This window comes from Pecten maximus, chromosome 1 (genome assembly GCF_902652985.1).
Source record: "Pecten maximus chromosome 1, xPecMax1.1, whole genome shotgun sequence".
Taxonomy (NCBI): domain Eukaryota; kingdom Metazoa; phylum Mollusca; class Bivalvia; order Pectinida; family Pectinidae; genus Pecten; species Pecten maximus.
Window position 1 is genome coordinate 20,660,503 of NC_047015.1, and position 26,591 is coordinate 20,687,093.

A 26,591-nucleotide genomic window follows, 5' to 3' on the forward strand; every position below is an offset into this window, starting at 1 on the left:
TATAATTTGACCCTGTATGTAAGGTTACTATATAATTTGACCCTTATTGTAGGTTACTTTACAATTTGACCTTGTAGTCTAATGACCCGTATTGTAAGGTTACATATAATTTGACCCTGTATTGTAGGTTACTATATAATTTGACCTGTATTGTCAGGTGGTATAAATAATGATTTACCCTGTATTTAGTGTAAGGTTACTATACAATTTGACCCTGTATTGTAAGGTTACTATATAATTTGACCCTGTATTGTCAGGTTGGTATATAATTTGACCCACTATTGTCAGGTTACTATATAATTTGACCCTGTATTGTAAGGTTACTATATAATTTGACCCTGTATTGTCAGGCTGGTATATAATTTGACCATGTATTGTAAGGTTACTATATAATTTGACCCTGTATTGTAAGGTTACTATATAATTTGACCCTCTATTGTAAGGTTACTGTACAATTTGACCCTGTATTGTCAGGTTACTGTACAATTTGACCCTGTATTGTAAGGTTACTGTACAATTTGACCATGTATTGTCAGGTTACTATATAATTTGACCCTGTATTGTAAGGTTACTGTACAATTTGACCCAGTATTGTCAGGTTACTATATAATTTGACCCTCTATTGTCAGGCTACTGTACAATTTGACCCTGTATTGTAAGGTTACTGTACAATTTGACCCAGTATTGTCAGGTTACTATATAATTTGACCCTCTATTGTCAGACTACTGTACAATTTGACCCTGTATTGTAAGGTTACTATATTATTTGACCCTGTATTGTAAGGTTACTATATAATTTGACCCTGTATTGTCAGGTTACTATATAATTTGACCATGTATTGTAAGGTTACTATATAATTTGACCCTGTATTGTAAGGTTACTATATAATTTGACCCTGTATTGTCAGGTTGGTATATAATTTGACTCTGTATTGTCAGGTTGGTATATAATTTGACCCTGTATTGTAAGGTTACTATATAATTTGACCCTGTATTGTCAGGTTGGTATATAATTTGACCCTGTATTGTCAGGTTACTATATAATTTGACCATGTATTGTAAGGTTACTATATAATTTGACCCTGTATTGTAAGGTTACTGTACAATTTGACCCTGTATTGTCAGGTTGGTATAGAATTTTACTCTCTATTGTCAGGTTGGTATAGAATTTGACCCTGTATTGTAAGGTTACTATACAATTTGACCCTGTATTGTAAGGTTACTATATAATTTGACCCTGTATTGTAAGGTTACTATATAATTTGACCCTGTATTGTCAGGTTACTATATAATTTGACCATGTATTGTAAGGTTACTATATAATTTGACCATGTATTGTAAGGTTACTATATAATTTGACCCTGTATTGTAAGGTTACTGTACAATTTGACTCTGAATTGTAAGGTTACTATATAATTTGACTATCTATTGTCAGGTTACTAAATATGCAGGCGGCCCAGAAACAACAACAGGAGATGATGAGACAGATTTGCAGCCATCTTGATGTCAATGTATCACTTAGTCGTCTTTCACCTGTAGATTCTGTCCGGTCAGATATGCTGAGCAGGATGGAAATAGGTTAACTTACAGATGCTCCACATTCCATAATTAATAAACATCAGATAAGCAGTATATTTATGATTCAATAGATTTATTAATTCTGTTTACCTTTTTTGCCTGATCCCTACCTGTCATAGCTATCCTTGGTTAGGACACTTCACTGACCATCCTGTGTTGTCATAGCTATCCTTGGTTAGGACACTTCACTGACCATCCTGTGTTGTCATAGCTATCCTTGGTTAGGACACTTCACTGACCATCCTGTGTTGTCATAGCTATCCTTGGGTAAGACACTTCACAGGACACCATGTGTTGTCAAAGCTGTCCTTGGGTAAGACACTTCACTGACCATCCTGTGTTGGCATAGCTATCCTTGGGTAAGACACTTCACAGACCATCCTGTGTTGTCATAGCTATCCTTGGGTAAGACACTTCACAGACCATCCTTTGTTGTCATAGCTATCCTTGGGTAAGACACTTCACAGACCATCCTTTGTTGTCATAGCTATCCTTGGGTAAGACACTTCACAGACAATCCAGTGTTGGCATAGCTATCCTTTGGTAAGACACTTCACAGACCATCCTTTGTTGTCATAGCTATCCTTGGGTAAGACACTTCACAGACAATCCTTTGTTGTCATAGCTATCCTTGGGTAAGCCACTTCTGTCCCAATTCTGGATGACAGACCTTCCATGTTGTTCAGGAAAAATAGCAACCATCTACTACAAGAACTGATTTCAAGTTGACTCACTGGGCGATAAACCCAGAAGAATTAACTGGAGCCTTAGTGATTTCTAGTATAAGAGATTTTTATGTGATTCATTGTTAAGTTAGTGACTGATCTTACGTAACACATTTAATACTGTGTACATGGACTAATTATGATCTACTTTTAACATTAATCTATAAATATTGACATTAGTACATTTTATTATATTCTAGTCAAGCCAAGGATTCAGTTTTATTGACAAATATGATATTCTACTTAAGGATGTGATGAATGAATTTCAAATGCTTCCAATTCCTTCCTATTTCTGTGAAATGTATTTAAGCTGACATTGTAAGTATTGTATATTGATATTAGTAAAGTATATCTGAACTGTCTCCCCTGTTGTATGATAGTAAAGTTTATCTGAATTGTCTCCCCTGTTGTATGATAGTAAGTATATCTGAACTGTCTCCCCTGTTGTATGATAGTAAAGTATATCTGAATTGTCTCCCCTGTTGTATGATAGTAAAGTTTATCTGAATTGTCTCCCCTGTTGTATGATAGTAAGTATATCTGAACTGTCTCCCCTGTTGTATGATAGTAAGTATATCTGAACTGTCTCCCCTGTTATATGATAGTAAAGTTTATCTGAATTGTCTCCCCTGTTGTATGATAGTAAGTATATCTGAACTGTCTCCCTTGTTGTATGATAGTAAAGTATATCTGAATTGTCTCCCCTGTTGTATGATAGTAAAGTTTATCTGAATTGTCTCCCCTGTTGTATGATAGTAAGTATATCTGAACTGTCTCCCCTGTTGTATGATAGTAAAGTATATCTGAATTGTCTCCCCTGTTGTATGATAGTAAGTATATCTGAACTGTCTCCCCTGTTGTATGATAGTAAAGTATATCTGAATTGTCTCCCCTGTTGTATGATAGTAAAGTTTATCTGAATTGTCTCCCCATTGTATGATAGTAAAGTATATCTGAATTGTCTCCCCTATTGTATGATAGTAAAGTATATCTGAATTGTCTCCCCTGTTGTATGATAGTAAAGTTTATCTGAATTGTCTCCCCTGTTGGATGATAGTTAAGTATATCTGAATTGTCTCCCCTATTGTATGATAGTAAAGTTTATCTGAATTGTCTCCCCTATTGTATGATAGTAAAATTTTTCTTAACTGTCTCCCCTGTTTTATGATAGTAAAGTTTATCTGAATTGTCTCCCCTGTTGTATGATAGTAAAGTATATCTGAACTGTCTCCCCTGTTGTATGATAGTAAAGTTTATCTGAATTGTCTCCCCTGTTGTATGATAGTAAAGTATATCTTAACTGTCTCCCCTGTTTTATGAAAGAAAAGTTTATCTGAATTGTCTCCTCTGTTGTATGATAGTAAAGTTTATCTGAATTGTCTCCCCTGTTGTATGATAATAAAGTTTATCTGAATTGTCTCCCCTGTTGTATGATAATAAAGTTTATCTGAATTGTCTCACCTGTTTTATGATAGTAAAGTTTATTTTAATTGTCTCCCCTTTTGTATGATAATAAATTTTATCTGAATTGTCTCCCCTGTTTTATGATAGTAAAGTTTATTTTAATTGTCTCCCCTGTTGTATGATAGTAAAGTATATATGAATTGCCTTCCCTGTTGTATGATAATAGTTGTATCTGAATTGTCTCCCCTTTTGTATGATAAAAAAAGTTTATCTGAATTGTCTCCCCTGTTGTATGATAGTAGTTGTATCTGAATTGTCTCCCCTTTTGTATGATAAAAAAGTATATCTGAATTGTCTCCCCTGTTGTTACTGAATTGTCTCCCCTTTTGTATGACAGTAAGTATATCTGAATTGTCTCCCCTGTTGTTTGATAGGTCTCTCACAACTTATTATTTCACTATATGTTAATACCAATGACTCAATCCCCTCAATTGCTCATTTGAAGTTTAAATATTGTGAAATTCATATCAAATTAAAGAATGAAGATTTCCCTACCAGAAAAAAATGATGTTATTTGATAGGTTTAATAGTATATAAGAGCTCACCAGTACTTGGTAGACAGTAACCCTGATATTTACAGTGGACTGGGGAATGAACGCCTTTTTACACCTGGAATCCTACATCTTTCTATTTATACCAGGAGTGTATAATTTTGATTTCTAAAATCTCAAGACCCAACTCTTTATTCTCTTCTATAGAAAGTACACATTACATATGTTATTTACTCAGAAAATAGCTACAAACCTAAGAAACACATTTTCTTCAGGGACTTGGTTTAGGTGAAACACCAGCTGATTGACTTAATTAGTTGTGCGAGACCTCATAGTCGGTATACCTGAATTGTCTCCCCTGTTGTAGGATAGTAGGTATATCTGAATTGTCTCTTATGTTGTATGACAGTAAGTATATCTGAATTGTCTCCCCTGTTGTGGGATAATAAAGTATATCTGAATTGTCTCCCCTGTTGTGGGATATAGTAAAGTATATCTGAATTGTCTACCCTGTTATGGGATAGTAAAGTATATTTGAATTGTCTACCCTGTTGTATGACAGTAAGTATATCTGAATTGTCTCCCCTGTTGTAGGACAGTAAGTATATCTGAATTGTCTCCCCTGTTGTATGACAGTAAGTATATCTGAATTGTCTCCCCTGTTGTGGGATAATAAAGTATATCTGAATTGTCTACCCTGTTGTGGGATATAGTAAAGTATATCTGAATTGTCTACCCTGTTATGGGATAGTAAAGTATATTTGAATTGTCTACCCTGTTGTATGACAGCAAGTATATCTGAATTGTCTCCCCTGTTGTATGACAGTAAGTATACCTGAATTGTCTCCCCTGTTTTATGATAGCAAACTAGGTCATCTCACTGTAGCCTTCACACATAGGTTTGGACTTTGTGTACTACAGTGTTAAACTGTCAGATATACATACTATTCCTGTGTTGGTTACATCATACAGTGTTTAGAATGTTGATAAGGTTGATTACACATCTTATATCTTATATGTATTATTCTGGGTAGTTTTTTTTAAAAAGAAAACAGATTGATGATAGGAAATGAAATAAGATAAATTATGATTTGAAAATTTAGTTGAAATTATAACAGATTTGATTTGTTGGATTATTGGGTCTGTACTGGACAGACCTACACTCGAATAAACCTGAAGACATACACTGTATTGGTCTTCCTCTCTACACACCATCCAAAATATACAAGTGACTACAAAACTGTGTAGGTCACAGAAATCGGACATCTAATTTTTACATTTCTCTGAACTTGGAATTGGAAAGACATGGCCATTTCTGAGCTTGTTTTCTGTGAATGTATACACTTTCCAGCATTAACACCAGGTAAACAATTATCACCAAGAAAAGTAATTTTCTTTGGACCAATATGACATACAAGTGTTCATCATATCTTGTGTAATTTAAGTACAACAAACATTCTCTAACTTAAAAAAGAAACAATCTTGTGAAATATGTATATTACATGTAGGTGCAATAATTAGCATAAATCATTCAAATGGTATCAATAGTTTTCCCAACAAATAAATTGTTGCTCTGAATTTCTCAATTTGTTGGTTTTCTGTATATAGAATTGATCCTACATTCCCAGACTGTGAAACTACTGAAGGATCTTATATTCACAATAGTGTACACACACACCATGTACATGACATTCCTACAGTTTATAGAACATTGTACCAGGTAATTGGTATTCCTATCAGATCTTTAAAAACGGTTTACTGTAATATCTAATGATCGTAAGTGCACTACTCAATGGTCTAGTATGATACTTAGTGGTCAAGTATAATACTTAATGGTCTTTTATCATATTAATGGACCAGTATAATACTTAATGGACTAGTATATTGTGTAATGGTCAAGTATAATACTTAATGGTCTAGTATAATACTTAATGATCAAGTATAATACTTAATGGACTAGTATAATACTTAATGATCAAGTATAATACTTAATGGACTAGTATAATACTTAATGGACTAGTATAATACTTAATGATCAAGTATAATACTTAATGGTCGAGTATAATACTTAATTATCAAGTATAATACTTAATGGTTGGTATAATACTTAATGGTTGGTATACTACTTAATGATCAAGTATAATACTTAATGGACTAGTATAATACTTAATGGACCAGTATAATACTTAATGGTATAGTATAATACTTAATGGAATAGTATAATACTTAATGGTCAAGTATAATACCTAATGGACTAGTATAATACTTAATGGTCAAGTATCATACTTAATGGTCCAGTATAATACTTAATGGTCTAGTATAATACTTAATGGTCCAGTATAATACTTAATGGTCTAGTATAATACGTACTTAATAGTCCAGTATAATACTTAATGGTCTAGTATAATACTTAATGGTCCAGTATAATACTTAATGGTCTAGTATAATACGTACTTAATGGTCCAGTATAATACTTAATGGTCTAGTATAATACGTACTTAATAGTCCAGTATAATACTTAATGGCCTAGTATAATATTTAATGGTCTAGCATAATAATTGTCTAGTATGATACTCCAAGGTCTAGTATAATACATAACAGTTTAGTATGATACTTAATGGTCTAGTATGATACTTTTTAATGATCTAGCACTGTATAATACTGTACCTAATGGTCTAGTACAATACTTAATGGTCTAGTATAATAATTGTCTAGTAGGATACTTCATGGTCTATCAAAACACTTAATGGTCTAGTATGATAATTGTCTAGTATAATACTTAATGGTCAGGTACAATAAATGCCTAATGGTTTAGTACCTAATTAATGATCCAGCAAAACACTTATTGGTCTAGTTGAATACCAGATGGTCAAGTATAATACCTAATGGTCTTGTATGATACTTAATGATCTAGCCTAATACTTAATTGTCAAGTACAATATTTGATGGTCTAGTATAAATATACTTAGTCTAGTATTGTTACTAGAATTTTGAGATTATGAATGAATTTCTAGAACTGTTACTAACTACAAGTCTATACAATCTGAAGTGTATATAAAAATGTAGGAAAATGAACATAAAGAAAGAATATGATATTGGAAAAGTTAAAATAAACATTTTATTAAAATGAAGATTTTCTTGTGAAAAATGATTTCCTATTTAGTACTTATTAAGTGAGAAGTAAAACACAGACAAAGGATAACAAAACATACTGTTTATTGATAAATATTTCAGTGTATACAAGGACAATTTCCTCTCAGTGTCTTATCATACCTGTGTTACTTAGGAAGACAATGAGTCCCTCCATTAACCTTATCACCTGATGTAATGATATGCCAATCCTAAATAAACTTGTATATCAAGACACTAGCTGATATTTGTTTTATCTAGGTACTCAAACTCTCATGATTTTTTTGATCACCTGCCCGATGAGCCATGGTGCGTCTTCTGTCGTCAACTTAAAGAGCCCCAGAAACCTACCAAATAATACTGGGCCTGTAGTATGCTGGGATGAGGGGCTACCAACTGTGTTCAAATGAATGAAGTTCATCTACTTTCAAGGTCACAGGGGTCAAATAGGTTAAAATATCTACTCAATAACCAAAAGCCCCAGGGACTTGATATTGAGTCTGTAGCATGCTGGGTTCAAGGGCTACCGATTTTGTTCAAATAAATGACCTTGACCTTCCTGCAAGGTCACAGGGGTCAAATAGACTAAAATATGTCCATGACTTCTCTTCAATAACCAAAACGTCAAGAGAACCTGATATTTGGCTTGCAGCAGGCTTTGGTGAAGGCTAATAAGTTTGTTCAAATGAAAGACATTGACCAAGATTTACCTTTGAAAGAGTTAAATTGGCCAAAATATCTAAAATACACCTTTCAAATAACCACAAGGCCCTGAGATCTTATACCTTAATCAATATTCTGACCTTGTTAAAAACACCCAAAAACCATCTATAACCACATCCCAATATTCAATCAATAATAGAACAAAGTACTGCTGATGTAACTCAACATGAAAGTTCAGTACAACTAGGAGTCACCATGGATACAGGACCGTTTACAGTCAGTACAACTAGGAGTCACCATGGATACAGGACTGCTTACAGTCAGTACAACTAGGAGTCACCATGGATACAGGACAGTTTACAGTCAGTACAACTAGGAGTCACCATGGATACAGGACAGTTTACAGTCAGTACAACTAGGAGTCACCATGGATACAGGACTGCTTACAGTCAGTACAACTAGGAGTCACCATGGATACAGGACAGTTTACAGTCAGTACAACTAGGAGTCACCATGGACACAGGACTGCTTACAGTCAGTACAACTAGGAGTCACCATGGATACAGGACTGTTTACAGTCAGTACAACTAGGAGTCACCATAGATACAGGACTGTTTACAGTCAGTACAACTAGGAGTCACCATGGATACAGGACAGTTTACAGTCAGTACAACTAGGAGTCACCATAGATACAGGACTGTTTACAGTCAGTACAACTAGGAGTCACCATGGATACAGGACAGTTTACAGTCAGTACAACTAGGAGTCACCGTGGATACAGGACTGTTTACAGTCAGTACAACTAGGAGTCAATCTGAATACAGACTGTTTACCATCAGTAGGAGTCACCATATATGGACACAGGACTTTTTCCCTTCAGAAGGAGTTACCATGGTTACAGGACTGTTTATACCTTCAATAGGAGTCACCATATATATGTATAGATACAGGACTGTTTACTTTCAGTAGGAGTTACCAGATAAAACAAACACAACTTCATACACCAAGACAGATCTGTAAGTGTCAACATGCTCATGTCGCTGTACAAATGTATACAGTCGACATACAGCCTCATTATGATATATACATTCCTACTTTAAAAAGACAAATGACAGGTTGATGTACAAATAGAGAATATACATATCAATAAATATAGGTTCATGCATTCATGGAATGATAAAACACAACGTACATTTACATATATATAACAGTGGCTTAACAGAAACACGTTTAAAACAAAGACAGAATACAATGTAATCGGGTATCAGTGTCGTCACCATCTCTGATCACAAATACATGCACTTTCCATTGTTTTTATGGACATTTTATTTCCTCGAAGAAAACTTTTGGCAAAAGAAAATGAGACATTTAAGATTTGTCATGGTTCAAGAGAAAAAATTTATAAGCCAAATTTGCGTTAATTCAACAGATTTTAAAGATTGTAATGTGACAAAGTTAACATTTTGCAGGCTTAGTATTTTTATTTGCAATACCACTCAAGCCCTATGATCCTTGGTACAGAAATTGAGTTAAAACATTAAATAAAAAATGGATAATTAATTTTTGGTTCTCATAAAAACACTTTCCTGAATACAATAGCTGTGAAAGTGCAGAAAGTTTGTCATTAAGTTTTTTTGTTTTGTTTTTATATATATATAAACACGATATATAAACTTTATTTGGTACAGTACATGGCCTTTTAAAGTTTTTCTTCTTCTAAATCAATAGGGAATCAACATTCAAGAGTCCTTGATGTAGACATACAGAAGGTGTACAATAGTACCACCAACTCGACTGTACCTATTGGTCGACCTGATCAGTTACAGAAGGACCTGTGTGCCGAACCATTTCATCTGTACCGTCTGTATCACAACTGACGGGAATAGAAATTTCACGATCAATCATTAAAGCCAAACTAGATAAAATGCATAAACAGATAATAAGATAAATAAGCATACACAAATGTAACTTATACATTTCTAACAAATTCAGTAAAAACTTCAATCGTGACCTTGAAAACATTTTAAATTATCAAGGTGTCATGACACAATACATATAGATGACTACAAATGACATGTGTCGGGGCTACGAGTAGTAGTGAGATAATTAATATACCAGCAATTAAAACCGTAAATCATTTACTATACAGACTGTCCTAGATATATAATTTTCACTTAATTTTGAATTAGAAACAAGTACATTGTACAAGTTTGAATATGTTTTGCATTTATTTTTTTTAACAAAGTATGAATACTATTATGTAAATGTCCAAAAGAAATGAGATATATACTCATATTTTAATGGGTAACAAAAATAAAATAAATTGTTGTTGTAGTATAATTTGGAAAGGTGTTAACCCTTAAAACACCAACAGGTATACCATCTCCAACTGGAAGGATAGGACAGGTCACACCTGTAGTAGACTGACAGGTATACCATCTCTAATTGGAAGGATAGGACAGGTCACACCTGTAGTAGACTGACAGGTATACCATCTCCAATTGGAAGGATAGGACAGGTCACACCTGTAGTAGACTGACAGGTATACCATCTCTAATTGGAAGGATAGGACAGGTCACACCTGTAGTAGACTGACAGGTATACCATCTCTAATTGGAAGGATAGGACAGGTCACACCTGTAGTAGACTGACAGGTATACCATCTCCAATTGGAAGGATAGGACAGGTTACACCTGTAGCAGACCTATATTGATTTTGTATTTAGATATAGGTACATCATAACATCTGACAGCTAAATACTTGAGAAAGTACAGCAGGTTAAACCATATACCACACTGGCCAGAGTCTATAGAATTCTTCCTTATTATAATGTATAGGGCTACTGCACTGACTGTGAATAGCTTTGTAAATCACAAGTATGAACTGCCAGAACACTATTACAGCTGATGAAGACAGCCACAATGATACACATTGAGAAGGACAATACAAAAATTAAATTGGTCTATATTTTGATATATAAACAAAGTCTTTGCTGTAATAATGTAGATAAATGCATTTTAAAACAATGTACCATTTTTTCAGTATACAATGAATATTATTTACTTAAGGTACACACAGAAGTAATCGATATCACACAAATATCAACAAAGGGATTGACTGAAACAAATGGCACAAATAAGTATGAGATACCAGTAGATTATCACATTGCTTGTAAAGGATATCTATCATACATACACTCTATCATACAACATGTGCTCAATACCACAATACACATATACTCCATAATACAATACCTATATACACTCAATATAATACACACTGCTCACATAAAACTTACATTCCATAATACATCACACATGATAAAACTTTAACATATACAAATAGATAAGTACACACAACCATATACTTTGTACTGCAGTGTTAGCGTCGCACAAAACCAGCGTGTTAAACAGTTTAAAATGATGCAAGATTTTACTTTGATTTTTTAATTACATATAACATATTTGGTGTGATTTAAAACTTTAATATCAAATGATAATCTTTCTTTCAATCACTGACCTTTATTGAAACAATTATAACCTCTCATGAAAACACATGCATGCTGGTACAAAGTTAAACATTAATTCCATCTACATTTTTTAAAACATGTTTTCTATCTTTCAAAGGCCTTTGTATTACAGCTAGTGAACTGGATTTCATGAAGATTACAAGACGCAAATTTAACAATGCTAAATTTCATAATTGATTAAAGCTTCTTGTTGTTTTTCCCCAACACATTCAAATCAGTTTCCAGCTAAATGATAAATATTTCTAGTTCATTTTTCTTTCTTTACACCTTTTCTTGTAACAATCCTTGATACATTTCAGGGTCCCCTTCCCTACTATATGCTGTACAATTAAAACAGTTTTAACAGAATACAAGTTAAAAAAGTATAAATAGGATGATCTGCACTTGAAATATTCGGTGGTTAAACTGGATAGACAATGTTTTGCAAATTGAATACAAAATACAAAAATTTCATATCATACATGCAGATAAACAAAAAAATATTCAATATTTACGAACACTTGTACCATTCTAGCACACATCCCGTCCTCACATTTCTCAGATCTGCTGACAACAAAACTGACTGACATCAGAACTGCTGACAACAGGGCTCACTGACATCAGAATTGCTGACAACAGGGCTCACTGACATCAGAACTGCTGACAACAGGGCTCACTGACTTCAGAACTGCTGACAACAGATGGCTCACTGACATCAGAACTGCTGACAATGGGGCTCACTGACATCAGAACTGTTGACAACAGAGGGCTCACTGACATCAGAGCTGCTGACAACGGGGCTCACTGATATCAGAACTGCTTAGAATTGGGCTCACTAACATCAGCTCTGCTGACAACAGGGTTCACTGACATCAGCACTTCTGACAACAAGGCTCACTGACATCATATTTCCTGACAACAAGGCTCACTGTCATCAGAACTTCTGACAACAAAGGGCTCACTAACATCAGCTCTGCTGACAATAGGGCTCACTGACATCAGCACTTCTGAGAACATGGCTCATTGACATCACATTTCCTGACAGCAGGACTCACTGTCATCAGAACCCCTGACAACATAGGGCTCACTGACATCAACATCAGATCTGCTGAAAACAGGGCTCGCTGACATCAGAACCAGTTGCATGGTCCAGTGGGATCACATAAAGGAAGCACTACAGTAAGGTGAAATAGGGTGTAAAGGTATGTATGTATACCAGGTCAGTTATCAATTCTATATAACCATATACATTACGTACAATCTTTTTAATTCCAGAACTCACATTACTTCTAATATCGCTTGTATAAGCTTTACCTTAGTAGTACAGGTTGGGTGAAGTCATTGCTACACATTGTCTAAGCTGCCAAAGAAGAGAGCCTAATGCTTGATCTTACTAGTGCCATCATTCCTTTCACCAGTATACCTTCTGGTGACTGATGAGGATAAACATGGTAGCACCACATTGTTTTACATCTCAGGTTGGTCAGTTTCTCGTGATATTTTATGTTACTTAGAAACCAGTCATCCAAATGACCTTCATACAAGTGAGGTCATAGGAGGAGTTTTATTTTGATTAATCACTAGTCCAAGACATTTTCCCATCAACATTGCCAGCCCAGTCTAGTTCAGTCTTGTCCAGCACCGGTCACTCCTGGTACTGAGCCTGTATCTAGATACTGTTTTTGTTCAAGGTCACACATCGGCCCCGACATGTGCCCTATACAGGTACGCCTTTGCCTTTGCCGATTGTGTTCTGCAGTGGCTCAAGTTGCTCGTTGTTAAGGGAACCATTCTTTCTTGGAGATGATGATGCACTTTCAGATTCCTGAGGAATAAAAATGGCATATCATAACAAAATGTTTGAATTAAGTTTTATATCACTGCACGGTGGAAGGTAATGAACTATTAAATAAAAACAACCATTTAAACAGCTGAAATGTGAGTTTGCAATGGTATTGCTTTGTTTTACATGAGAATATAACTACATGTAGTTAACTTATTTATATACAGATCCTCGCAATACATGCTTTTCACTGTCTCTTCTAGTATCCTGAAATAAAGAATATACTTTGTGCTTTTCCGATAACAATATTCATACATATATATATATATGTATATGCCTGATGTAAGTTTGTATTATGATAACTATTTTTATAAGCTGTACACAGGATATTATACTTTATTTTTTTTTTTTATTATATTACAATGATTGTGCAACAATACGTTTTATGAACTGATTATGTTCATCACTCACATTTTACCTTTCTGACAGTTACCTTTCTGACAGTTACCTTTCTGACTAACCTTCTGACAGTTACCTTTCTGACAGTAACCTTTCTGACAGTTACCTTTCTGACAGTAACCTTTCTGACAGTTACCTTTCCGACAGTTACCTTTCTGAGCCTCGCCAGCGCCATTGACCTAGTTAGTGGTCAGTACTTACTGATACCTTGTCTCAGAGATTTTTGACAAGTCAAACCACAAGATCCATTAAAATACATGTACCTATTGTAACTGTCAAGTATACATATGTATATAGGATTCAAATGAAAACAATGCTACAACCTCCAAACACAGTACATTACTGTTGAGAATCTTTGCTGAAAGGAAAAACAAACTGCCATATTCTAAATCAACATGTGTTTGGGTGGCAGAAGTGATCTTGGATGATTAATTCAGAATTGTTTAGTAGGGTCAATGAGGTGTCCTCGCCCATGTTAGGTGTTATTATAGGAAAACTGAGTATAGGAACATATAGCTGTGTGTTATAAGGAACTATAGAGGACTTTATATGTATATATGATCTAACTAAATGGTTATAGGGTTTATAAAGTGACTTACACTGACTATCACATGTACTGTACAGGTGACTAACACTGACTGATTATCACATGTACTGTACAGGTGACTAACACTGACTGACTATCACATGTACTGTACAGGTGACTAACACTGACTATCACATGTACTGTACAGGTGACTAGTACAGACTATCACATGTACTGTACAGGTGACTAACACTGACTATCACATGTACTATACAGGTGACTAACACTGACTATCACATGTACTGTACAGGTGACTAACACTGGCTATCACATGTACTGTACAGGTGACTAACACTGACTATCACATGTACTGTACAGGTGACTAACACTGACTGACTATCACATGTACTGTACAGGTGACTAACACTGACTATCACATGTACTGTACAGGTGACTAACACTGGCTATCACATGTACTGTACAGGTGACTTACACTGACTGGCTATCACATGTACTGTACAGGTGACTAACACTGACTATCACATGTACTGTACAGGTGACTAACACTGACTATCACATGTACTATACAGGTGACTAACACTGACTATAACATGTACTGTACAGGTGACTAACACTGACTGACTATCACATGTACTGTACAGGTGACTAACACTGACTATCACATGTACTGTACAGGTGACTAACACTGACTATCGCATGTACTGTACAGGTGACTAACACTGACTATCACATGTACTGTACAGGTGACTAACACTGACTGACTATCACATGTACTGTACAGGTGACTAACACTGACTATCACATGTACTGTACAGGTGACTTACACTGACTATCACATGTACTGTACAGGTGACTAACACTGACTATCACATGTACTGTACAGGTGACTAACACTGACAGACTATCACATGTACTGTACAGGTGACTAACACTGACTATCACATGTACTGTACAGGTGACTAACACTGACTATCACATGTACTGTACAGGTGACTAACACTGACTATCACATGTACTGTACAGGTGACTAATACTGACTGACTATCACATGTACTGTACAGGTGACTAACACTGACTATCACATGTACTGTACAGGTGACTAACACTGACTATCACATGTACTGTACAGGTGACTAACACTGACTATCACATGTACTGTACAGGTGACTAACACTGACTATAACATGTACTGTACAGGTGACTTACACTGACTATCACATGTACTGTACAGGTGACTAACACTGACTGACTATCACATGTACTGTTCAGGTGACTAACACTGACTATCACATGTACTGTACAGGTGACTAACACTTACTATCACATGTACTGTACAGGTGACTAATACTGACTGACTATCACATGTACTGTACAGGTGACTAACACTGACTATCACATGTACTGTACAGGTGACTTACAGACTATCACATGTACTGTACAGGTGACTTACACTGACTATCACATGTACTGTACAGGTGACTAACACTGACTATCACATGTACTGTTCAGGTGACTTACACTGACTATAACATGTACTGTACAGGTGACTTACACTGACTATCACATGTACTGTACAGGTGACTAACACTGGCTATCACATGTACTGTACAGGTAACTAACACTGACTGGCTATCACATGTACTGTACAGGTGACTAACACTGACTATCACATGTACTGTACAGGTGACTAACACTGGCTATCACATGTACTGTACAGGTGACTAACACAGACTATCACATGTACTGTACAGGTGACTAACACTGACTATCACATGTACTGTACAGGTGACTTACACTGACTATCACATGTACTGTACAGGTGACTAACACTGACTATCACATGTACTGTACAGGTGACTTACACTGACTATCACATGTACTGTACAGGTGACTAACACTGACTATCACATGTACTGTACAGGTGACTTACACTGACTATCACATGTACTGTACAGGTGACTAACACTGACTATCACATGTACTGTACAGGTGACTAACACTGACTATCACATGTACTGTACAGGTGACTAACACTGACTATCACATGTACTGTACAGGTGACTAACACTGACTATCACATGTACTGTACAGGTGACTAACACTGACTATCACATGTACTGTACAGGTGACTAACACTGACTATCACATGTACTGTACAGGTGACTAACACTGACTATCACATGTACTGTACAGGTGACTAACACTGACTATCACATGTACTGTACAGGTGACTAACACTGACTATCACATGTACTGTACAGGTGACTAACACTGACTATCACATGTACTGTACAGGTGACTAACACTGACTATCACATGTACTGTACAGGTGACTAACACTGACTATCACATGTACTGTACAGGTGACTAACACTGACTATCACATGTACTGTACAGGTGACTAACACTGACTGACTATCACATGTACTGTACAGGTGACTAACACTGACTATCACATGTACTGTACAGGTGACTAACACTGACTATCACATGTACTGTACAGGTGACTAACACTGACTATCACATGTACTGTACAGGTGACTAACACTGACTATCACATGTACTGTACAGGTGACTAACACTGACTATCACATGTACTGTACAGGTGACTAACACTGACTATCACATGTACTGTACAGGTGACTAACACTGACTATCACATGTACTGTACAGGTGACTAACACTGACTATCACATGTACTGTACAGGTGACTAACACTGACTATCACATGTACTGTACAGGTGACTAACACTGACTATCACATGTACTGTACAGGTGACTACACTGACTATCACATGTACTGTACAGGTGACTAACACTGACTATCACATGTACTGTACAGGTGACTAACACTGACTATCACATGTACTGTACAGGTGACTAACACTGACTATCACATGTACTGTACAGGTGACTAACACTGACTATCACATGTACTGTACAGGTGACTTACACTGACTATCACATGTACTGTACAGGTGACTAACACTGACTATCACATGTACTGTACAGGTGACTAACACTGACTATCACATGTACTGTACAGGTGACTAACACTGACTATCACATGTACTGTACAGGTGACTAACACTGACTATCACATGTACTGTACAGGTGACTAACACTGACTATCACATGTACTGTACAGGTGACTAACACTGACTATCACATGTACTGTACAGGTGACTAACACTGACTATCACATGTACTGTACAGGTGACTAACACTGACTATCACATGTACTGTACAGGTGACTAACACTGACTATCACATGTACTGTACAGGTGACTAACACTGACTATCACATGTACTGTACAGGTGACTAACACTGACTATCACATGTACTGTACAGGTGACTAACACTGACTATCACATGTACTGTACAGGTGACTAACACTGACTGACTATCACATGTACTGTACAGGTGACTAACACTGACTATCACATGTACTGTACAGGTGACTAACACTGACTATCACATGTACTGTACAGGTGACTAACACTGACTATCACATGTACTGTACAGGTGACTAACACTGACTATCACATGTACTGTACAGGTGACTAACACTGACTATCACATGTACTGTATAACTGACTAACACTGACTGACTATCACATGTACTGTACAGGTGACTAACACTGACTATCACATGTACTGTACAGGTGACTAACACTGACTATCACATGTACTGTACAGGTGACTAACACTGACTATCACTAACACTGACTATCACATGTACGTACAGGTGACTAACACTGACTATCACATGTACTGTACAGGTGACTAACACTGACTATCACATGTACTGTACAGGTGACTTACACTGACTATCACATGTACTGTACAGGTGACTAACACTGACTATCACATGTACTATACAGGTGACTAACACTGACTATCACATGTACTATACAGGTTACTAACACTGACTATCACATGTACTGTACAGGTGACTAATACTGGCTATCACATGTACTGTACAGGTGACTTACACTGACTGACTATCACATGTACTGTACAGGTGACTAACACTGACTATCACATGTACTGTACAGGTGACTAACACTGACTATCACATGTACTGTACAGGTGACTTACACTGACTATCACATGTACTGTACAGGTGACTAACACTGACTATCACATGTACTGTACAGGTGACTTACACTGACTGGCTAGTACATGTAAGTCTGTAAATAAAAGACAAACAATAATTCTATAGAAGTGGATGTGTAGCCTGCACAATATGTTTCATGAATTTGAAGAAAATGAAACAATTTAAACAAAACGGAAACACATCTTCATTTTTAGTAACAGTGACCTTTAACCTTCGGACATGAAATGCAATCCCAAGCAAGCTTTGTTGGTAGGAAAGTCTGTATAAAGTTTGAGCTTGATCAGTCCAAGGAAAGTTGAGTTATCCTGCTTTCGCAGGTGACACAAAAATTGGCTGAGCTGTCTTATATGGCCGTCTTACATGCATGACTTACGTTGACTTGGCTGTCACATGCATTAGGTTAGATAGTGGACCAGTAGGGTTAGAAAGTGACTACTAGACTAGCTGTAGGGTATTAGTGAGGTCTAATATTATAATTCCACACCAAACTATATACCAAAACCTTAAAGACCAACCATTTATAACCCTGCATTAGGTCAGCTGGAGTTGTGTTCATTCTCCATAGTTGTCAATGGCACTGCTTCTGGCACCTGGTTATGGCGAGCCGTTGATGACAAACCCTCACCACGTACCTGAGGAAAATACTAACAGTGTGGGACAGAGATGTAATGGTCTATATGATGGCTGTCAAGGCATGTTGCCTAATTCTGCTTAAAATCATATTGGTATTTCTACTCCAATAAATGTATCTTTGCTGTCTGAATCCTAACCTGGGCATAATCATCAGTTGTCATGGTTGTCTCCTAGTTGTCATGCCTATAATACCCTGGCTATAATTATATCCTAATTGTCTCTTAGTTGTCATGACAATATCATCCCTGGCTATAATTATATCCTAGTTGTCATGGTTTTCTCTTAGTTGTCATGGTTGTTTGTCTTGTTTACTTATCTGATGACACTTTTATTTGTACTATATTAATGTAAATGTAAATCTACTTTTAAATGGTGTTTTGTCATAGTTCCACAGATAATTCATCAATTGAATTTCTGTTTGGTTGTGGACAGATACTTAGCTGTAGTGTTATGGACAGTCTACTATACTTACTGATGGTGAACCATTTGACTTCACTGTATCCTGAAGCTTTTCTTTGTCATTTCCATTCTGTTCTTTCTTTCTTAAGTACCTGTATTGTGAATAAATTAAGTTATACATTTGACCATCTTAAAGACAACAGTGATATATAATATAAAATGTCATGTAAATGGAAATTGTGTGAAAATATCAATTATAAAGTAATTACCGGAAACAATTTGCTGTATATTAATGGAGTTTAATGACATGTATATATTTACATATGAGAAATATCAAAGATCAAAATAAACTTTCCACACATTTGATTTCATATCCCTGTTTCACCACATCAGATTTTGATGTTAGACTAATTGTTACAAGATTTACTGACCTTTTCCTCCATATCACAATGAAGATAAGAATTGTGACAAACAACACTCCTGCTACAGTTAGTGCTGCCACGCCAGCAGTGGCTATTCTGTCCTTGCCCTCCTCTGAAACATTACATGATCCTCCCGTTATCTCAGCAGAGTTACAACATAACACATTGTGATATGGGTGTGGTATTTTGATATACATATGTTCACATAATTAAAATCACTTTTTCAAAGAAAACTGAAGACAATGAAAAATGTAACCTACAAATGGCAAAAACAAATTTACTATAGAATGTAAATATATTAAGGCATTTCTGTGAGAAAAAAAAAGAAGTCAAGCAAAAATTTTGATTTTATATACTACCATTAAATACTTTTATGTAATAAATAATTTTGGCCCCTACCTTGACCACCAGGTTGGAAATCTAAGAGTTCACATCTCGTCCCAATATGTGTTCCTGGACACCTACACGAAACATTGATATTGCAGATAGTTAAGAGTTGCCTCCCTTTATTTGGAAAAATACATTTATGTGCAATTTGAAGTCTAATATGTCTTAATCAAAGGTTGAACACTTGTAGGAACTACATGCAAAGTCAAAGAACATGTATCATTGTATTGAATAAAAATATAAGTTACAAAAGAAAAACAAAAAAAACACCAATGTATCAAATTGTCAGTTTTATGTTGAGGACCCAAAATTTTAATAGATTTGTAAACAAATAAATGTAACCAAAAAGACAAGCAGACAAGAAATGAAGACATGTCTGGCCATTGGTTTGATAACTTACTGGCAGTTAAGTATCCTTATAGCGTCAATGATGACAACAAAGCAGATTCCATCATTAAGACATCCCTGTTGATTCACTTCATCTTCAGTACAGTTGTCTCTATGATGTTCTGCATTCTCTGTGGGGACTGTCACGGTAACCTCTTCTTCATCACCCTGGGGCTTAGTTACAGGAGTTCTGCCACACCCCTCTACAAACAAAATGGAAATAATGACAGTCTTATCTGTTAAAGTGATGCTCTTATGTATCTGATTTAAGTAATATGAACACATGGAACTTCATTTAAGTAAAACATGAATTGAAGGAAATCATAAAAAAAAAAAAAAAAATGCATGATTAGGAAACTAAGTCAAAACAATTGCCTTCTTCATAAGTTGAACAATTAAGTGAACCAGAGGGTTGATAATTTCAAGTCAAAGTGTATGAAATTGAGATTTTGACCATAATGGTTTCCATCAATCCAACTATAAGATAATGTGAGAATGTCCTATCTAATAATATTTTATAATTATAATAGTGTTAAGCTGCCATAAAAAACTGTAAAACTGCTTACCAGGACAGCTAAATTCATTGATAAACTTTTATCAAATTATAGACTCTTCATCAGTCTACAATAAATACCCATTCCATCATTCTACAAAATATACCCTCATTCGTCCTACATTTGCCCATTTATCAGTCTACAAACTATATATGCCCTCTTCGCCATCATATTTTGCCCCCTTCATCATCATACAAACTATTCCCTCTTTGTCATCCTACAATAGCCCTCTTCACAAGTCTACAAATTTATAAAATGTTTTCTTCATCAGTCTACAAATTCATAATATGCCTTCTTCATCAGTTACAATCCCCTATGCCCTCATCATCAGTCTGCTAACTATGCCCTCATCATCAGTCTGCTAACTATGCTCTCATCATCAGTCTGCTAAATATGCCCTCATCATCAGTCTGCTAACTATGCCCCCTTCATCAGTCTGCTTACTATGCCCTTATCATCAGTCTGCTTACTATGCCCTCATCATCAGTCTGCTAACTATGCCCCCTTCATCAGTCTGCTTACTAAGCCCTCATCATCAGTCTGCTTACTAAGCCCTCATCATCAGTCTGCTAACTATGCCCCCTTTATCAGTCTGCTAACTATGCCCCCATCATCAGTCTGCTTACTATGCTCTCATCATCAGTCTGCTAACTATGCCCTCTTATCATCAGTCTGCTAACTATGCCCTCATCATCAGTTTGCTAACTATGCCCTCATCATCAGTCTGCTAACTATGCTCTCATCATCAGTCTGCTAACTATGCCCTCATCATCAGTCTGCTAACTATGCCCCCTTTATCAGTCTGCTTACTAAGCCCTCATCATCAGTCTGCTAACTATGCCCTCTTCATCAGTCTGCTAAATATACCCTCATCATCAGTCTGCTAACTATGCCCTCATCATCAGTCTGCTAACTATGCTCTCATCATCAGTCTGCTAACTATGCCCTCTTCATCAGTCTGCTAACTATGCTCTCATCATTAGTCTGCTAACGATGCCCCCTTCATCAGTCTGCTAAATATGCCCTCATCATCAGTCTGCTAACTATGCCCCCTTCATCAGTCTGCTTACTATGCCCTAATCATCAGTCTGCTTACTATGCCCTCATCATCAGTCTGCTAACTATGCCCCCTTCATCAGTCTGCTTACTAAGCCCTCATCATCAGTCTGCTTACTAAGCCCTCATCATCAGTCTGCTAACTATGCCCCCTTTATCAGTCTGCTAACTATGCCTCCATCATCAGTCTGCTTACTATGCTCTCATCATCAGTCTGCTAACTATGCCCTCTTATCATCAGTCTGCTAACTATGCCCTCATCATCAGTCTGCTAACTATGCCCTCATTATGCTCTCATCATCAGTCTGCTAACTATGCCCTCATTATGCTCTCATCATCAGTCTGCTAACTATGCCCTCATCATCAGTCTGCTAACTATGCCCCCTTCATCAGTCTGCTTACTAAGCCCTCATCATCAGTCTGCTAACTATGCCCTCTTCATCAGTCTGCTAAATATGCCCTCATCATCAGTCTGCTAACTATGCCCTCATCATCAGTCTGCTAACTATGCTCTCATCATCAGTCTGCTAACTATGCCCCTTCATCGGTCTGCTAACTATGCTCTCTTCATCAGTCTGCTAACTATGCTCTCTTCATCAGTCAACAAACTATGCCCCCTTCATCAGTCTGCTTACTAAGCCCTCATCATCAGTCTGTTAACTATGCTCTCATCATCAGTCTGCTAACTATGCTCTCATCATCAGTCTGCTAACTATGCCCTCATCATCAGTCTGCTAACTATGCCCTCTTCATCAGTCTGCTAACTATGCTCTCATCATCAGTCTGCTAACTATGCCCCCTTCATCAGTTTGCTAACTATGCCCCCTTCATCAGTCTGCTAACTATGCTCTCTTCATCAGTCTGCTAACTATGCTCTCATCATCAGTCTGCTAACTATGCCCCCTTCATCAGTCTGCTTACTAAGCCCTCATCATCAGTCTGTTAACTATGCTCTCATCATCAGTCTGCTAACTATGCTCTCATCATCAGTCTGCTAACTATGCCCTCATCATCAGTCTGCTAACTATGCCCCCTTCATCAGTCTGCTTACTAAGCCCTCATCATCAGTCTGCTAACTATGCCCTCATCATCAGTCTGCTAACTATGCCTTCATCATCAGTCTGCTAACTATGCCCCCTTCATCAGTCTGCTTACTAAGCCCTCATCATCAGTCTGCTAACTATGCCCTCATCGTCAGTCTGCTAACTATGCCTTCATCATCAGTCTGCTAACTATGCCCTCATCATCAGTCTGCTAACTATGCCTTCATCATCAGTCTGCTAACTATGCTCTCATCATCAGTCTACAAACAATGTCCTTTTCATGACATCAGCCTTCAGACCACCTCTGAGATTTTTTCCATCAACCAGTATCAGTCTGGTTATTTTATACAGGAATTTCGGCCTATGAATCTGACCTTCAAATTAATGATTCATCAGCCTGAATTCCCACCCTTTTATCAGCCTCTCATACTCCAGTGAGCAATTCATACTGCCAAGGCTGTTAGTCCAGTTGACCTTTTATTAATTGATTTCTTTATTCCACACACAGAAAGAGTCTCCTTGACCTGACTCTAGGGTGGGATGACAACTGTGCCTTTGATTCCTACTGATCAATTGATGGCAGGAAGAGATAGAGAAGTGTTATGTGTGTCCAGTCCAACACTGGAGACTGGACAATGAGTTAGGGATATCATGACAAGCAGTGAAGTGTGTGTGATCTAACAGAGACACCTCCATCAAACCAATCTAGGCTGGATGTCTTATTTATTAGTGATGTGAAGCATTTAATGTGTGCAGACATGAAAGGAACCAATACATGTACACAAATGTGGGGATGTCACTACCAGCATGGCGGTGAAACAGGTCATTCACAACTAGACAGGTGAATAGGACCCCAAATAGTTCTACAGACTAGGTTATAGACAGTAGCTGTGTTCTGGAGGTACGGGTGCCACAGTGTATGGTGGGAAATCACCCAATCCAGTCACAATAGATGGCTCAAGTTCATTCACTTAGGTACATATATACGTAAAATCTGAAAATGTATAGACTCTAAAATCTAGGATCTAAATGCCTGAGATGTGAGTACAATGCCACATCAGCAAAGATCCATTATATATAAATCATACCAAAATTTGAGTACTCTCAGAGTGGTAGAGGTACATCAATGTGATAATTACGGTACACACAGGGTGGTACAGGTACACCAATGTGGTAATTATGGTACACACATACAGGGTGGTACAGGTACACCAATGTGGTAATTACGGTACACACATTCAGGGTGGTAGAGGTACACCAATGTGGTAATTACGGTACACACATACAGGGTGGTACAGGTACACCAATGTGGTAATTATGGTACACACATACAGGGTGGTACAGGTACACCAATGTGGTAATTACGGTACACACATACAGGGTGGTAGAGGTACACCAATGTGGTAATTATGGTACACACATACAGGGTGGTACAGGTACACCAATGTGGTAATTACGGTACACACATACAGGGTGGTACAGGTACACCAATGTGGTAATTACGGTACACACATACAGGGTGGTACAGGTACACCAATGTGGTAATTACGGTACACACATACAGGGTGGTACAGGTACACCAATGTGGTAATTACGGTACACACATACAGGGTGGTACAGGTACACCAATGTGGTAATTACGGTACACACATACAGGGTGGTACAGGTACACCAATGTGGTAATTACGGTACACACATACAGGGTGATAGACGTACACCAATGTGGTAATTACGGTACACACATACAGGGTGATAGACGTACACCAATGTGGTAATTACGGTACACACATACAGGGTGGTACAGGTACACCAATGTGGTAATTATGGTACACACATACAGGGTGGTAGAGGTACACCAATGTGGTAATTATGGTACACACATACAGGGTGGTACAGGTACACCAATGTGGTAATTATGGTACACACATACAGGGTGGTACAGGTACACCAATGTGGTAATTACGGTACACACATACAGGGTGGTACAGGTACACCAATGTGGTAATTATGGTACACACATACAGGGGGGTACAGGTACACCATACATACAGGGGGGTACAGGTACACCAATATGGTAATTACATCTATAAGGTACACACATACAGGGGGGTACAGGTACACCATACATACAGGGTGGTACAGGTACACCAATGTGGTAATTACATCTATAAGGTACACACATACAGGGTGGTACAGGTACACCAATATGGTAATTACATCTATAAGGTACACACATAGAGGGTGGTACAGGTACGCCAATGTGATTACATCTATTATAAGTGTACCTATCAAGCTTTTATTATAGGTACTGACAAACAGTTGTTTAAGTGATTTCTTGAAAAAGTACATTATAGATATAGGTAGATCAGGAAACACAACATACACCTAAAAGGTAAACTTGTGTCTTGGTACATGTACACTACATACACCTAAAAGGTAAACTTGTGTCTTGGTACATGTACACTAGGTAAACTTGTGTCTTGGTACATGTACACTAGGTAAACTTGTGTCTTGGTACATGTACACTACATACACCTAAAAGGTAAACTTGTGTCTTGGTACATGTACACTACATACACCTAAAAGGTAAACTTGTGTCTTGGTACATATACACTAGGTAAACTTGTGTCTTGGTACATGTACACTAGGTAAACTTGTGTCTTGGTACATGTACACTAGGTAAACTTGTGTCTTGGTACATGTACACTACATACACCTAAAAGGTAAACTTGTGTCTTGGTACATGTACACTAGGTAAACTTGTGTCTTGGTACATGTACACTAGGTAAACTTGTGTCTTGGTACATGTACACTACATACACCTAAAAGGTAAACTTGTGTCTTGGTACATGTACACTAGGTAAACTTGTGTCTTGGTACATGTACACTAGGTAAACTTGTGTCTTGGTACATGTACACTAGGTAAACTTGTGTCTTGGTACATGTACACTAGGTAAACTTGTGTCTTGGTACATGTACACTAGGTAAACTTGTGTCTTGGTACATGTACACTAGGTAAACTTGTGTCTTGGTACATGTACACTACAATGAGGAATCATCATGTTAGAGTCTTAAGAAACACTTCCCAATTGTAGAAACAATTACCAAGTACACTTAGAGTATTTGTATGACATCTAATACCTTCACATAGGGGAAGATTTAAATGGTTTTCATTCAGAATACACATTGGCTGTACCTATAATGATACCAGGTGATTTTCACAATTGAATTAAAGTCTTACT

General features: G+C 36.9%; 2 protein-coding genes across 10 annotated transcripts in view; one reads left to right on the forward strand and one right to left on the reverse strand.

Moving 5' to 3' along the window:
- Positions 1-5,840, forward strand: part of LOC117327404 (transient receptor potential cation channel subfamily A member 1-like) — a 37,674-nt gene extending 31,834 nt beyond the window's left edge. Inside the window, exon 30 of the mRNA XM_033884364.1 lies at positions 1,436-5,840. Coding sequence (XP_033740255.1) covers positions 1,436-1,583 — 148 coding nt within the window. The 3' untranslated portion in view covers positions 1,584-5,840. The remainder of the gene's footprint in view (positions 1-1,435) is intronic.
- Positions 5,841-7,457: 1,617 nt separating this feature from the next.
- LOC117327415 overlaps positions 7,458-26,591 on the reverse strand; it is a 70,178-nt gene continuing 51,044 nt past the window's right edge. For 7 of the 9 annotated variants that reach the window (XM_033884430.1, XM_033884398.1, XM_033884405.1 and 4 more), the window contains 6 exons: positions 20,710-20,899; positions 20,322-20,383; positions 19,932-20,034; positions 19,574-19,652; positions 18,984-19,112; positions 13,270-13,383 (listed from right to left, as the gene is read on the reverse strand). In XM_033884430.1, coding sequence (XP_033740321.1) covers positions 19,005-19,112; positions 19,574-19,652; positions 19,932-20,034; positions 20,322-20,383; positions 20,710-20,899 — 542 coding nt within the window. In that variant the 3' untranslated portion in view covers positions 13,270-13,383; positions 18,984-19,004. Of the gene's footprint in view, positions 13,384-18,983; positions 19,113-19,573; positions 19,653-19,931; positions 20,035-20,321; positions 20,384-20,709; positions 20,900-26,591 lie in introns of all 9 variants that reach the window. The other 2 variants (XM_033884390.1, XM_033884382.1) reach the window with 2 other exon arrangements.